The 17,303-nt window shown below is 39.5% G+C and overlaps 2 protein-coding genes across 2 annotated transcripts in view; one reads left to right on the top strand and one right to left on the bottom strand.

The window, feature by feature from the left end:
• The window catches only part of fancc (FA complementation group C), a 32,146-nt gene extending 18,083 nt beyond the window's left edge, over positions 1-14,063 (top strand). The window contains 9 exon segments of the mRNA XM_039803797.1: positions 94-250; positions 5,307-5,362; positions 5,537-5,636; positions 7,064-7,139; positions 8,753-8,861; positions 10,884-11,058; positions 12,439-12,651; positions 13,293-13,436; positions 13,439-14,063. Coding sequence (XP_039659731.1) covers positions 94-250; positions 5,307-5,362; positions 5,537-5,636; positions 7,064-7,139; positions 8,753-8,861; positions 10,884-11,058; positions 12,439-12,651; positions 13,293-13,436; positions 13,439-13,489 — 1,081 coding nt within the window. The 3' untranslated portion in view covers positions 13,490-14,063.
• A 1,193-nt stretch (positions 14,064-15,256) lies between these two features.
• The window catches only part of LOC120560905 (aminopeptidase O (putative)), a 74,319-nt gene continuing 72,272 nt past the window's right edge, over positions 15,257-17,303 (bottom strand). The window contains 1 exon segment of the mRNA XM_039803796.1: positions 15,257-16,370. The gene's annotated coding sequence lies outside the window, so the exon portion shown is untranslated.

Genomic DNA, 17,303 nt, shown 5'->3' with positions numbered 1-17,303 from the left:
CACACACATACACACAAACACACACACACACAGACACATTGGAGCTGGAATATTTCAGATATGGTGATAACGTCAGTGCTGGTTTTTTTTCAGCCAATGCTTGTCTTTGGAGGAGCAGGCAGTAGTCTCTCTGTGGTATCACAACCTGTCCAGTCTGGAAAAAGCAGTGCTCAGTCTGCTGGAGTGTGTTCTCACCAAAACAGGTTCAATACCACAGAAGCTAAAGCAGCAACTGTCACAGTCACTGCTGGTAGGTTAATTTTTTTGTTTTGAGGAAAAAAAATAGTCATGTACTTCTATGATGATCTGATTTGCTAATAATATGTGTTCTGTCCATGTTTAAACAACAGCTGAACACTGAATTGATACCTCATTCGTTTAGGGCTGCAATTAAGTTATTTTCATTATCAATTAATCTACTGATTTTCTTGATTAATTGTATGAAATGAAAAATTTAAAATAATCACAATTCCTCAGAGCCCGAGGTGACATCTTCAGATTGCTTGTTTTGTCCAACCAACAGCCCAAAAACCCAAAGATATTTAGTTTACAATGAGATAAAATAGAAAACGAGTAAATCTCTCTAGTTGCAGATTCATTTTCTGTCGATCGACTAATCAATTAATCGACTCTTCACTTCTAGTTTAGTTTATTGGTGAAATGTTTTGTTTTAAACCAGCTTTTTACAAGTGATGTCTAGGCAAGTGCACAGTGGAACCCTTCATTTAAATCTCATTTATTTTACCTCATTTACCTCCATCAAACAACTACTTGTGCATCTTAATCCATATGAAAAATATCTAATATCCACTTGTGATACTGTTGAGTAACTAATGATGGTCTTGTTTTATCTTAACAGTTAAGAGTTGGAAAGAAAAGTGTACTGTGGTATTTTTGGCTATTTCTGCTGCGTGAATTGGCAGCATTGACATTGTTGATAAATTGGTGACATACTGCTGTTGTTAAATGTTGGTTTGTTATGTACATAGTTTGACTTGTCTGCCCTGAATTATAAAGTATCGCATCAGAAATCACTGCACACTCCATAATATGTTTTGAGCTCCACTTTGAACTTCTTTGTAAACTGTGAAACCAAACCGTTTGAAAATAAGGCCTGCTCATTTATTATGAGTTGTAATTTTTTCATATGCAAAGTTCTTGGAATCATTCCATCACTTTTTTTGGTGGATCTTTATTGACTGTTTTTGCCTGGCTAACTCGCACCATTTGGCTTTGCTTTGCATGCATCTCACATCATTTGGCTAGCTCTAAACTGCATCTCACATCATTTGGCTTGTGCTGCACAGCCTTTACTGTGCTGGGTAAGTACTGAACTCTCTGTCACTTGAGTCTTTGGCCGCTCCTCACTTCATATAACTTAAGATCATGCCCAGTTCAAAAGTCAGAAGTGACTTTTGATTTATATGTTGTTATGACTAACTGTTGAAGATGATGTCCTCATTACTACAATGCAATCAGAAAATACCAGCAGTGTTTTGTGTTCTTTTCACAAGGCCTGCTTTTTAGCCCACAATAATTTAGAACATGCGTGCGTGCATGTGCACGTGTTTGTGTAAGAGAGACCGAGAGGCAATCGTTGCCTGTTTACTTCTCTGTCCTGTCTTGTATCTACAGTATTTGTTTACCCTCTCATCCATCTCTTATTGACCTCTGTTTTTATCACCTTGCTAGTTCACACGCACATGTCTGGATGTAAACTCTCACACACACATGCCTGCAGCCGCCATTCTTTGTTTATGATATTGCATCTGGTATAGCGTGTCTGTCGTTAACAGGGTGGATGGCATATGTCTAGGTTTCACTTGGCCTTTAGGTTGTTTGGATGTCAGATGTGCGTTTCACATGTGTGTCTGTGTACACGCTAGTGTCTGTTAAAACGAGAGTGAGTGTGAGCTGACTGGCTTGGTTCTCCTCTCGCCTCCCTTTCACTCACTTGTTTAAACTGCAATCAAAAATGGGAAACATGAAATTAGGCTCACATTCCTCATTTTGGCTTGTCCCACTGCTCTGTGATCCAGTGAGAGACACAGGCCCAATAACAATAAACACTCACTTCCTGGGCCTTACTGCCAAAAACAGGATGTTTGTTGTGTGCTGTAATTGACCCTCCTTGAAGTGTTAGTGGTAAGGTATGGAGGAGGATGCTCAAAAAAACCATCTGTTTTCACTAGGGGGAACCATGACAGTTTGCACACATGCATGCTGGCATGCAACCCACATATGCAGAATTACACCGACACACATAAACCGTATGCCAATGTTAAGCGGATACTCATAAAAACAGTTACATGTACAGCACATTTTGTTTGCTTAATGCTGCTTTGTGTCCTGAGAGGACAAAATAGAAACGGACATGTCAAAACTCAGGATGAAAGGACTTAATTTGTACATTGGAACTTTGTAATGTCACCATATAAACACTAGGTGAGGCTGTTGGTTCTTGTTGACCTCGCTAACACTCTAATTGGTCTGGTACTCTGGCACTTTCAATTTTTCAGTTACCCGTGTGCCTGGAGTAGAGTAAAAATATCTCTTAAAGCTCTTAAAAGTCCCTTTATAGAACCAGGTTGTGGGTTATTGGTACATATTTGGACTTAAAGTCATTGTAATATACGGTTTTCTACATTTTTAACTACTGACACATATGGCTGTGAGTAAGTCAAATATCAATCAATATATCAACAACCTATCTCTCCTGGAAAAGAAAGGAAGCTATGTGAGATTGCTGTTCTACAGTTCATCGTTTAACACCATAGTTTTTATCCAGCTTTATCACAAACCTCAGGGACCTGGGATTTAACACATCACTGTGCATGTGGATCCTTGACTTCCTGACAGGCAGACCCCAGGGGGTGAGTGTGGGCAGACACCCATCTTCCACCTTCATCCTTAACACCGGAGCACCCCAGGGCTGTGTTTTAAGCCTCCTGCTGTACTCCCTGTACACACATGACTGTGTAACCACTTTTGACTCCGCCTACCTGAAATAAGAGGACCTGGTCTGCTGGTGTCATGACAACAACCTACTCATGAATGTCAGCAAGACTAAAGAGATGATGGGGAAGGAACTGTGCCCCCGTTGATATCAACAGGTCCTCAGTGTAGCACAGTACAGGGCCACAAGGCCCTTCAGAAAGTGGTTAGTTCGGCTGAACCCACAATAGGCGTAGCCCTAGTCTGCCTGAAGGATGTTTACACTAGGCGCTGGAAGAAAAGACTAGGAGAATTATTGAATATCAAAACCACCCGGTTAACGGCCTTTTATCCCTGTTGAGGTTTGGTAGAAGGAACAGGATACACCAGGCCAACACTGAGAGGCTCAGGAGGAGCTTCTACCCTCAGGTAGTGATGGTCAAATGAAGCTTTGCGAACCACTGTCTTTATTTTCTGAGCTCACTAGATGGCGCTCTCTGTTCAACAAGGGGTTGAAAACACACTGAATTGCCATTCCTTGAACCTTTTTCTTTGAACAGAGCATCATCTAGTGACCTCAGAAAATAAAGACAGTGGTTCGCAAAACTTCATTTGACCATCACTACCCTCAGGATACTAGGACCCTAAATAAGGACACTGCCTAAGACTGTGCCCCACACACACACAAGTTGAAGGATCTGATGGGATTACATTTCACTGTAATTGTTCCTCATACAATTGACCCTTCGCTAAGCCACGCCCGAAAACCGCCACAGGCCAATCGTGGCTTAGCAACTGTAACTAGGCGCAGGAGGTCTGTCAAGCTTTCATGTGATGGAAACACGCCAAAGGGTGGTGGAATTTCTTCCCTTCCCGAAACCCAAGAGGAGAAATGCCGGGCGTGTATCAAGCAGTCTGGGAGGCCCCATTCACAACTAAAAGTTGACAAAATTAACAAAACCACCTAGCTAGCTATGTTTGCTCCAAGGCTAGAACATGCTAATGTTAGCTAGATAGCTTGCTTGGAAATAATGACGGTTCTTTGTTCATAATGCATATATTTGAACGTAAAATAAAGGACAATTCCGGCGCAAAACGAACCTAGTGGATAATAACAGATGTGTTTTCATGCTAATCGAATGTGTTCGTAGCTTGAAACAAGCTAGTGCGGACCGCTGATTAGCTTACAACGCTAGTATTCGGGGCACAGGGAAAGTAAAAACAAATTCGAGGGTCGGGGCCAATTTGACCTGTGGAGGTAGCTCATTCCACAATTTAGGCTTAGCAAAGGGTCAATTTCATGTGACAAATACAATTGATTGTTTGATAAATAGAAAGTTTGCTCATAACTGATTCTGGTGCTTCTTTTATCTCTCTACCTTCTGTATTACACTGCAGGATTAAAGCCTGTAAAGTAGACTACATATGCTCCTCCTATAGTGAAGTGTATGTCCCTATATAAGAGTGTTGAGGGGTGAGAGGGAGAATAATTAGGGACTAGAAGATATGTAAACATGTAGAGAGAGGAAGACATGAACAGTTCAGCTGTTAAATGTTTGTGCTGGGGCGTTTTAGAATGTATTAAATTTAAAACACATGATGAGGGTGCATTAGGCACAGAGTAAGTGTGTGTGTGTGTGTGTGTGTGTGTGTGTGTGTGTGTGTGTGTGTGTGTGTGTGTGTGTGTGTGTGTGTGTGTGTGTGGGTGTGTGGGTGTGTGGGTGTGTGTGAAGGAAGAACTAACAGAGTGGTAAACTGAGTGGTTAATGGGGAGAGTGTGAGAACAGGAAGGAACTCTGTCTTAATGGAGGCTTGTAGACGATGCAACAGTGACACCCAGTGGTCTGTTCTTGAATTTAGTTATAATGTAATGGATAGGTTTCATCATGTGCTTGTTTCTATACTTTTATACTTATTGTAAGCTTAGCATTTTAATATCTATGAAGCAGCACGGTTTTACAGAGTTTATGAATTGTCCAATCCAATCCATTTTATTTATATAGCACATTTAAAAAAAACAAAGGTTTACAAAGTGCTGAACAAGAAATAAAACATTAAAAAACAAGTGTATAAACACATAGAACACATAAAACAACGTAAGACCACACAGGTCTCATGCTGGGTTAAAAGCCAGGGAATACAAGTGAGTTTTAAGACTGGATTTAAAAGATTCGAGGGTCGGGGCCAATTTGACCTGTGGAGGTAGCTCATTCCACAGTTTAGGCGCTGCAGCTGAAAAAGCGCGGTTTTTAACCTGGTTTTGGAGCGACCAGCCGAAGCTGATCAGTAGACCTAAGTGACCGTGTGGGGGTGTAAACTTGTAGTCTGAGATGTAGCAAGGTGCCAACCATTTGTGTTTTTGTTTGTTTCAGCCTAAAGCCTGTGCACAACACTGCACCATATTCTTGGTCGTAAACGACATCTTCAGGTGAGAGCTTGTGTGTCGTTTTGAGAGGGAGTCATTGCTCATGTGTGTGACTTTTATGTTTCAGTTGATGTAACATGTTTTGGCCTGCTGAAGTGTATATCTCTGTATCTTTGTTGGCAAATTCTGTGGATGTGTTGCAACATAGTACACCATAGTTGTTTTTGTGCCCAAAAGGTTCATCCTTAAGCAAGCTGAAGGGAACGAGTCTGTTAAGTATATTATCCAAACCTTTACCAACTGTTTCCTCCAGGAAGTGGCACTGCTGCAGCATCAGGTAGGCATCTACTTCTCAACAAAAGATTCAAATGTCTTCAATATTTGTTTTGTTTTTTATGGATGCAACGATTATTTTTTATTAATCTTCCTCTTTTTTTCAGATTATTTGATTTAATCTTTTGGTTCATAACATCTCATAAAATTGTGAATAATGACCTGTCCAAAACCCAAAAGAAAGAAAAGCAGCAAATCTTCACATTTGAAAAGCTGGAAAAAGTTAATATTTGTATTGAAAAATAACAAACCATAGATTTTCAGAATTGTCGGCGATACATTTAATGTAGATTGACTAATCAATTAATCAACTGATCTTTACAGCTCTAGTTTTTTGGGTGTTATGAGTTCAGGGTACTTTTCAGGTGATAAAATCTAAAATATTTAAGTCAACTGTGGTTACAAACCGACAACGGTTTTCATCAAGATGCTGCAGTTTTAATGATACTGCTGATAACTTTGGTGATCAAGGAATTCAAACATATTCCTCTTTAGTACTCAGTGCCACATAAGAAGAAGAAGAAAAAGAAGAAGACGAAGAAGAAATAATAATTCCTTTTTTTATCCCGCAAGGGGAAAATCACAATTAAGACGAGAACTTCACCTACTCTAGCAAAGTTTACAACCGATGTCTAATTATTCTTATCCACCATCTTTGCTGGGAATAAAGGGATGGTTACTTTTGTACCGCACGCTTAGATGCACACACAGGGCAATGAACAATTACCTCCCCTCTGCAGGCAAAATCCCTTCACACTTGATGAATCCTCCACATCATTATCACTCGATCTCCGGTCGGAAGCTCGCTGCTAACACTACACACCACTGTTCACTCCTCTGCTTCGTAGACGATAATTCCAAATCGCTTTTAAATCATCATTTTGCGGGTATTAAGTTTGTGCAAATAAAACACCTGAAATGTGTGGAAACAACTTTGAGCTGTTATACTGATGTGTCATGATGTACTTTTCAACTTTTGCTTAAACTCTCAGCCCCTATAGATTATCTCAACTATACATGAGTCTGTTGTTGGACAGTATAGGACACCTTCATCAACACATCCTGTGTGACTGTAGGGAATTATCTGGATCTTGCATGATAAAATATTTGTGTTGCGTAGGTGTGATGCATTGCCTGCTACACAGTTTTTTTTTAATATAGCTTTACTCATTTTCACCTCTATTAGTCAGTAGATGGCAGTGCTACAGTGTATTTACAGTTGACTCAGTTCCGATGGCTGTAGTCACACTGCACTAAACGCTACCTATTACACGCTACATTACACATTAGCACCTACTGTATCACTGTTACACAGACTCTCATTCAAAGTGTAATTTTTCAGGCTTTCAGAGCACAGTGATGAATGAGTTCAAGGTAAATATAGTTCACATTTATGAAGCTCAGGAAATTTTGTGCATTGTGTGGTTTCAGACAAGTGTATCCTTGAAGGCCTTTTTCCCACAGTCACCTCAGAGTCTGCTGTTTCCTCTCTTGACCCGGCCGTCAGGTCAGTGTGTATGCACTCATCCATGTATGTGTGTGTCTGGAGATTTCCCTTTGACGCAATGTACAAAAGCTTGTATTGTGAGGAAAGGGATATTCATGTATTCTTTAACTGTGTGTCAACAGAGTTTTGCTGCTGTAGAGTGAATGGGCTTTTGTGGTTCTTGCGAATCAATTATAGTTGGTTAACAACTTTGTTGAGTCTTGTAAGACAAATATAAAAGTTGACATACTGTGGAACATGAGTTATGCTTGGTGTTGTTACTTATATGAAATCTATACAGGAGTTTAATTAGTTGCCTGTTTTGTACAAGCTATATTTATTGTGAATAACTGAAACCATTGATCGTCTTACACCAACACACTAATGCAGAATCTATATGATCTATACAGCATATGTATGGCCAGTGTTTATGTGTGGGAATCTTTACTGTTGAACAGATGCACAGTAGGTGAGTGCAGGGGCACAGTGAGGCAGTGGTTATCAGTGTGTGCCCAGACTGGCCTGTAGGCAGGAATGATTTACATGAATGGAGCCATTTAGGGACACACTGGAGCCCAGCCAGAACTCTGAGTTAATTGTGTGTGTGTGTGTGTGTGTGTGTGTGTGTGTGTGTGTGTGTGTGTGTGTGTGTGTGTGTGTGTGTGTGTGTGTGTGTGTGTGTGTGTGTGTGTGTGTGTGTGTGTGTGTGTGTGTGTGTGGTGAAGAGCAATTTTTCACCCGTGACTGAATAGGATTTGAGGTTTTTATCATGATTTGTGCTTCCTCTGAAAAAGTTATAAATCAAGACTTGGATGCATGGCATTGTTAAACATAGCCTGGGGGAAGACCTGAATCAAGGTATCAATCATTTTAAATATTTCAATAGTTTGTTTGTCAACCTGAAGTGTCAGTTAGGTTGGGCTTTAGTACATTTGGTGTGTGGTAGGGAAGTTATTTTTGACAGAACAATGTGCCATGTGACAAACACCACTCTGCCCCTTTAAGCACTAAAACATAATAGCTGGAAAACAGGAAAAAGTAATTGCAAGTATTAACACTAGTTGATCCAGTTCTGCTTGGAAAATACCTGTGTCAGATATTTGGAAAGTTGTGGCTTGTGTTACCCTCTGCACAGCAGTAACTTCACTTTCTGAGTGTGTCTTTTATTTGGAAGTATTCTGCATCGTAATCATAGACTGTATAAAACATCGTAACATAAGACTAGTTAGACATTTCGGGAAATATGCTTCTTGGCTTTCTAGTTAGATTAAATGATTGATACCACTCTCATATCTGTACGGCAAATGTGAAGCTACCACCAGCAGCTGCTTAGCTTAGCATAAAGACTGAAAAAAGGAGGAAACAGCTAGCCTGGTTCTGTCCAAAGGTAACATAATCTGCCTACCAGCACTTTTATAGCTCACTCAGTAGCATGTTATATCTCATAAGCTAACATGCTCCTGGCTGTAGCTTCATATTTGCCATACTGAGAGTGTTATCAATATTCTTATCTAACTCATTATTTCCCATAGTGTTGAACTATTCCTTTAACATTGACTAAATCACTGTCTTTGAATTGTGTGAATGCTAATTGAAAAGTCATAATGTCTGTATATCTGAATCTGTTGTTGCAGAGATGCCTCAGGAAGTTTGGAGACATCACCTGAACTGGCTCAGTGGCTCATTACAGAGACTGACAGAGGAGGAAGAGGATGGAGACGGAGACAGCAGCAGTAGCACCAGGTTAGTGAGTGAGAAAGGCTCGCAGAGGGAATGTGTTAATGTGTGTCTGCTTCCACCACCCTACTGAATGCCTGTGTGGTGTTCTTTTTTCCATTAGCTGCAGTTGAGGGGGTGGTTAGTCAGATATTTCCCCCTTGCATTACAGCAGCGGGGTCCTGGTGCACTGCGTGGCTCCTCCAAGCACTTATTAGAGGCCGTTAGTTTTGGAAAGAGAGAGCTGTTGAGAAAACAAGTGTTAGAAAGACCAATAAGAGTGAGAAAAGGAATGCAGAAGACGAACAAGAGAAAGTGGACAGAGGAAAACGTACCACATTAGCATGTAATGGAGAAAAGGAGAGAGTGAGTAGCCTTGGTTGTGCGGATTTAGAGAGAAAGAGGATTGGGGATGCAGATAAAAAGCAGTTGATGTCCTAGAGATGGAGACGGCTGACTTGATACCCTCCAGCTGCGGTTTTTAACAGGGCCCATTATCCCCACCACTGCTCTTTCTGGAGCTCCTTGCAAAATTCCAAAAACATTGTTCTGAGCCAGCAGTGGGAAAGTAGTATGTTGTGTTGCTCCTAGCAAGGATGCAGCTGCCAGGGCTCTGCAGAGGGTTGCTGCTGTTCATATTTGGGAGCCAAGGGGAAAGAGGGGAGATGAGGAAAAGAGGCCTAATGATGGTATTAGGGAAAGGGAAAGTTATAGTCTCGTTGTTGCAGCTGTGTGGCTCTGTTGCAGCTCTCTTGCACACTTGTTTACATTTTACAGTAATCCATGACACTCCCCTCTCTCTGTCTTCCTTTATTATTTTAGGGTTATTATTTTCATTATTGATTATTTTTGCTAATTAATTGTCTTGCCCATAAATTGTCAGAGAATAGTGAAACAATCACAGTTTTCCAGAGGCTTTATTTTTTAAATCAAAAGTCCAAACTACAAACATATTGTGTTAGATATCAGAAAAGGAAAAGGGAAAAAAAACTATTTAGAAGGTAGAAGAGGAAACCACTGGGCTCAACCAAAGACAAAAAGGAGAGAGCTGGGGTGCATATAACCACAGTCAGAATCCAGAAGCTACAAAAAAAACAACCTTGCACACCCAAAATCTATCAGATTTCCCTTTTTATTTCAGTTATTTTTGGTACTATTAAAGACAATGGACCAGGAAATATTTGCCATTTGTGCTTAAAAGCTTCCCATTTCCTGTGTCCTGCCATCCCTCACTTGTTTTTGGCAGGACTGTGTTCCACGGCTTGCAGTGCCGAGTGAATAGAGAGTGTTATAAAGTATTATAAATGTAATTTGGCACGGATGGTAAAGAAGTGTTATTAGACTTAACAAAACTTAATATTTTACTTTAGATTTAGGTTGGATGTTGTGGTTTGAGATGTTACTTAAGTACTATGCAAGCATAAAATTGATCCTCATCACTGTTTTATAATTTTTTTTTATGTGATGAAATATCACCATGTGGAAAAAGCCAATCACAGCTGTACTTCAGTGTGATGTGACAACTGGGAACAAATAATATGATTCGGTGTCTAATTCTGAATCAGATCTGTGTAACAGCTTTGTCTCTCTTTGATTATCCAATGTTCCTGTCAGTGGGGGCAGGACTAACATTACTGACAGCCACTCAGAGTTGTGGCTCATTAATACAACTTTTATGGTGTAAATTACCCCAGACAGCCTGTTATTAAAGGGTTTGTGTGGCGCACTGACAACCAAATCGTTTCATGAAAACTTTGGTGAAACAACATCACAGATGTCTTTCAAAGGCCATTTGTCAAAGGGTATTAAAATACCTCCCCACTTCTCTCCTTTATGGCCAAGTTATTATTTGGACAACAACTTGTGTGTATGTTATTGGGCTAACAGTTGTCAGTTGTATTTTACAACAGCAGTTTGGGGCAGGGATTGGAGAAGTATAATATAATTATGTTGTCTGGTGTGCTGTAATGTCCTCCACAGCAGCAGTACAGAAAAGTCTTTCATATTCCATGATGCCTAATGGAAGTGTTTTCTCCTCCTGTCCTGTAGAGGGCACCACAAAATGTTTGAGGCCTGGTTCCTGCTGGTTCAGTGTGCCCACTGGGTACAGGTGGCCATCCAGCTGTTGGTGACATCTGGGCCTGATGACCGTGGCCCCCTGCTGTGGCTGCTGACCTTCTACCACCACCCCACCAACAGGGGGCACCACCGAGCACTACAGCTGGTAAGATTTTAAAAAGAGAAATTATTTTAAGTGATCTAGTTTTTCTTCATTTAGGAGAATTCCCATCAGCCCCAGCTATACTTTGTGTTCAGTGCTAGTGAATGTGGTAAACCTGTTAAACATCAACATGTTAGCATTGTCACTGTGAGCGTGTTAGTATGCTGACATTAACATTTCGCTAAAAACACCACTGTGCACAGTCACACAGAACCGCTATCATGGTCTTTTTATTTTATAACCATTTAATTTGGAAACCTATTTGAAACCTTTTACTTATTATCTTGTTGCTGCTCTTGCATTGGCAAGACTGCTGTGGCTAAATGGTAACGAACAACGCTGTATTGACGTGCTGAACTTGGTTTGATACGACTGGGGAAGGAAGTAGTGTGGACATGATCTCAGGTAGTGTGTCTATTCAATGTGCAGTATCATAACTCAACAACATACTGTAACTATGTGGAAGGTCGTTTATTTGCTCTTGGCAGATGTTGAAAGCCAAAGAACAAATACAGAGAAAGAAGAATAACACATTAAAGAATAAATTATGGATGATCTGAGCGGAAGAGAATGAGACAGTGGCGAAGAGAGAGATTCAAAAGAGGGAGGGGAGCCGGGTGAAAAGGGTGATGTAGTATTGATTTCTCAGTGAGTGTCTGGCCAGCTGGCCCGAGTTTCATCTCTCTGTCTCCCGTTTGTCCGCCTCCTCCTATAACTCTGGGAGACTCGCTGTCGTCACTGCCACCTCTCCCATTACGATCTTACGATCAACTTGCATAAGGTTGTCTTTGTTCATCGTTTGTGAATTACTAATCTATTGATTTTTATTTGGAGGAAAGATACTTAAAGTGCTCATGTTATGCTCATTTTCAGAATAGTTTTACATGGTTTAATTTTCAAAGAAATACCATATTTGTGTTGTACTGCACATTGCTGCAGCTCCTATTTTCACCCTGTGTGTTGAGCTCTCTGTTTTAGCTACAGAGTGAGGCATCACACTTCTATTCCATCTTTGTTGGGAGTCACACATGCGCAGTAGCTAGGTCAGCAATACAACCCAGTCAGTTGCAGAGTATGAGGTCGTGCCACGCTAGCAGCTAGGCGAGCATTATAACGTGTGTTACAAAGTGAAGTAAAGGCTGGACTACTATAGAGCTGTTTGGAGCAGTTGGTGATCAGTGTTTTCTCTGGAAGATGGTAAGTCCCTTTGGAGTGGACTTTGGGCTTTTTCACTTTGTAAACCTATAAAAGATATATAACACAATAAAGGAAAGGGGAAAAAGCCAAAAAGCATAATATGAGCACTTTAAAGCAGTGATTTTTGTGATCTATAAATAAACATGTCCACTTACCATAAATGAATGATATGATCACTGTTTCCAGGTACATGCCAAAGAAGCATGGCACCACCTGCACTCCCTGTTCTTGGTCTTAGCTCGTCCTCTTCCTGTGGGCCTTCTGCAGTCATTGGTCACTCTTCTGTCACCACAACCTCAGCAACCATCACTGTCTCCATTATTGATCCTCAAGCTCTTAGTCAACTTTGCTGTTTTCTTCCAACAATCGCTGAGCGGATCAACCGAGATTTTACAGACGGTGAGGAGCTGTTTTCAGTCATTTCCTAATTCATGTTTCACCCATCCCATGGTTAGACAGTCATGCATGTCACGACTCGTACATGTTGTTCTGCTGCAAAATAATTTGTAAATGTTTTGCAAATTATTTTCTAATAAAAGACTGGATGTTCATTTTTGACAGCAGTTGACAAAAAAGAATCTCACCACAAGATCCACTTAATAGCTTTGTTGGAGCTTTTGTCCGTATCACACAATCTTCCTCAGCATGGAGTTGTAGATGTTCACATTTTTAATTCCTCCAAGTTCTTTAAGGATTTATTTTTAGTGTTGGCTTAATTTTATGATTCACCCAAAAGTTACATTGGGAAAACAGCATGTTATGATTTATGAGTAATTGTGGGTAATTTGTTATCCAAAATGTCTCATACCATGTACACCACAGTTAGATTTTTGGATGTCGAATGAGCTCTAATTATTTAGGTGGATTTAAAGTAAATATCTGGAATTATATAGTGTGCTGTTGAATTTGATATTATAATATATCACAAATAACGAGTCCCTTTTCTTTTTGAAGTAATGCCTTTTCAGATACCGTTTTTTCTTTTTCTGGTAAAGGCCTGTCACAAGCAATATCTTTTTTGTCTTTGTGTGTGAGTCCAGGTGGTGGAGCGGTCTGGTCTGGTTGATGAAGCAGCGTGTGTTCTCAGCTCGCTGGAGCTCGGACTAAACGAAGGAAGCTGCTTATCAAGCGACGCTAACAGAGTTCATCTCAGGATCGAAGCACTTCAAGACACACTGGCACATATGCATGCAGCACCGAGCCCTACCGAGAACAAAGCACACACACTCACACCTAAAACACACACACACACACACAATAATGCACAGAACCACACAGCAGTAAGTTCATCCTCGGCTCAGGGTTTTTTCAGGGCACCTTTGCAGAATGACAAATAGCCAAGTTCTTGTGTAGATATGCTGCGGCGCAATGACAGGAGTGTGTCAAAACAGCACAGCGAGGACAGATTATGTATAGAGGCTACAATTACACACACACACACACACACACACACACACACACACACACACACACACACACACACACTACAAGGCCCACAAGGACACTTGAGCAGTGACAGATCACACTGCAAAGAAGCAGCAGCTCATACGACGTGTCAGAGTCTTCCCACTCATATAATTGCCTCACAATATAAATCCTTCATGTTACACATACTGACTGAAATACATTTAGGTTTGGAAGAGAGGGAAACTGAACACCAGTTATCTTTGTTTAAATACTATTTGTGTTAAAAGGTTGAAATGTTTATATGAAAAACATTCTGACAGTACGGAGTAAATAATGAAATGTATGTCACTCCTTTCTCAATGTACATTTTCTATTGCTTCATTATTCATAAAGATGGAGAATGATTCCCTGCCCTTTTTGTGTTTGATCCATAAAGTCTAGACATTTAAAATGCCCACTGGAGCCAGACATTGAGAATACCCTGCTTATGCGTCTATATAATAGACTATGACTACTGATTGACTACTGATGGAGCTTGACAGAAATTTAAACAAATGTATGCTGTGTAGCTACATTTCTTGTGCTATCTAAGCAAAATGGTTACATTTTTGGAATCATGCAGGATGATTGATTTTATTTTATTTATTTTTTTTATTTGGCACAAGATGTAATTTGTGAGCATATTTGTTTTACACTTTTGAAAGTAAAAAGTGGGCTAAAGATGGGAGCAATTGCTGGAGTTCTACGGAGAGGGCTTTTTTGTCACTAACGCTGCCTTCCTTATCACTACATGTTACGAGGTCATATCACAGATCTCAGTTTAATGATTTAGCATTTACACAATTCTAGCTAAATAATTGTATGTAATTTCTTGTCTTATGATAGACTCTGGAGCATGGATGTTACCACTTTGGCACCTCCTTCCATGTTTTACATAAGACAGAATTGTGACAAGGTGGTCAGTCAAAGTGGATGTCTTTTCCATGACTGCTGTCAAATTTCTATCAAGACGGGATCAGTGATAAATGGATTTCAAAAGCAAAAGTCAAAAAATGCCAGCGTTACCCCCCCCCCCCAACTCACGTTTTTATAGGGTGACCAATTGTGGTTACCACTAGGTGAAATCAATAAGAAATAAAAAGTATTCATTATGTGTGGTTACCTGTCATTTAGATGTTCATACAGACACACATTTTATATAGCTGACAAACCAATTCAAAATCTGTAGGCTTACCAAACCGTTCAGTGATTAACCATTAAGAGCAGTTGGATTAATTGTTGGTGTAATGTATTTATGCAAATTAGAAGAGAAGCATATCAAAAGAATTGTGAGCACTGCATGGTGAAAGACTTTCATACTTCATATGAAAAAAAGTCTTTAATGACACACTGATTAGGTGTGGTGAAAAAGTTACTGTGTAATTATGTGTGTTGTACTTAGTCAGTTGAACATGTGATTACATGCAAATTTGATGCTCTGCTTTGAGTTTTGTACTAAGAGTTGTGAGGCTTTACCACTTACTGGCAATAATAGTACCAAAGCTGTTTAGGTTTGCTCCTTCAGTGATGGAATAAGTTTAAAAAAAAAAGTCATGCATTTATTTTAAGAAAACATTTTATTTTAACATGAACATATTAAAAATGTTCACTTGACCTATACAAAGAAAAAAAGTTTGCACAGCAATTACAAAATCATCATTTACACATATAGAAATGCCCCGAGAGGTTGTATACTTTCCAGTGTTGTTACTGACCAGAGTGAAGTAATTTGTTATGTATGAAAACTTGACTCATCTGAAAGTATTTCCTGTCTAAACTCTTAAGAACCAGATCATGGCTTCAGACTAAACAGACATGAAGTCACACCTGCACACACAGAAACTTAAACACAGCTCAGGTTCTTAAACATGGATGGAGGTGCACTGTTATCCCAAATTAGTTGACTTTACTCGAAATTTGTGTGGAAACCCGTTGCTTAAAACCATCTAAGTTTTTACACAAGGTGAAACTTAACAGGTCAAGTTGTATTAAAACAGAGCGGTAAGTTGATGCAGTAGACAAATCAAGTTTACATTAGTAGTCATTACTAAAAATCCTTAGTAAACATAAATAATCTTTTTCTGGAGTCATGGTGTCTAAAAGAACAGTTCAAGTGACCCCGCCCCTCCCATACAGAAACTTAACATCCTTAATTATCTCTGCTTAATGTGATCTGTGCACTGCATACTTTAGCTGATTAATACAAACAACTAATGTGATTTAGTAATTAATATGTTTCTTAACAAAACATGAAAGAATAAGGAGTGACCACTAAAAAGTTTAATTACAACTAAATCTGGGTTTACAGTGATGCAGTATCTCTATCAGTGAAATATCTCCCTTTTCCCAGTGTCTATCATTTTAAAACCGGTGACATTATGTCATTTTTCTTTGACCACAGTATGCAATAATGTAGTCAACAACATTTCATCTCACAAGGAACATCTTGTATTGTTATTGGTTTACACACACCACTTATTTCTTTAGCCTTGAATGGACAGAACTGCTGTACTCTAAACCTTGCCAATTGGCCTTGGTTGTAAAATAAGAGTGCAGCCTTCTGGTGTTTACTCTACTGAGCGATTGTGCAGCATCCCCTCTCTTACAGAAGAGGAGGTGAACCCTCTGGACCCTCGTACGCCAAACTCCTGTCATCTCCATCTGTAGTCAACCTGGAAGAGAACGATAAGTTTAGATTAAAGCATTACAGAACATTTGGTAGATGTCCACAGTCCTCCGGCGGAACGGTTTGTGTTTACATGATGTGAAGACAAACACTGAATGCTGTGTGTGTTCAGTCTAGACAAACGATCCAGTTTACATATTTGGCCGAAGACAGACCCCTTCCGATGCTGGGTTTTGGATGCGGATGCCAATATTTTTTTATTTTAAATTCTGATAATAGTTTGACCGATAGAGCATGACATTTTACAGTTGGAAAAAAGAAATGTGTACCCTCTGGTGGACAAACTATGTAATGCAGACACTATTTCTAACATCTTATTGCAAACATATTTTCTGCCGATATATATATAAGTAATAATAATTTTTTATAATCTATACTCCTGTAAAAAAAATTAATTAATTGTTTAGTCTATATCTGTTCCATATCCAAGTTCAAAACACAGCGATTTTCCAATTTCACAGTCAAATAAAACAGACAAAACCCACAAGAAAATCACAAAGATTTAACGATTATCAAACTTGTTGCCAATTATTTATCTTTTTGATTAATCGACAAATTGTTTCAGCAATAGATATATCTGCAATAAGCTAATGGAGGCAGATAGTACGGGCCCAACTGATTCATCAGCCTAGCTCTACAAAGAAGTTCCAAACCGTTTTGTCCTAAAATAATTATAGTTGAAAGTTCACTGAAATGCTCCTTTAAAGGCATACAATTATGTAAAGTCATCTCTTGAAATATAGTGCAATCCATCTATCACCAATGCACATGCTGTGTGAAAACTGTGGTACCAGCATGGATGAGATCATTTTTCAAATCCTGAAAAGAATTCTTGTAAAATAAAATCCATAATAACTTAGTTGTCCAAAAGAACAGCGGCTCTCGTGTATAATCTGTTAAAAGTCTGTTGCGACCAGTG

Source organism: Perca fluviatilis, chromosome 6, assembly GCF_010015445.1.
Source record: "Perca fluviatilis chromosome 6, GENO_Pfluv_1.0, whole genome shotgun sequence".
NCBI lineage: Eukaryota > Metazoa > Chordata > Actinopteri > Perciformes > Percidae > Perca > Perca fluviatilis.
Note: the sequence above shows the minus strand (reverse complement) of the source record. Positions and strands in the feature narration are given on the sequence as shown.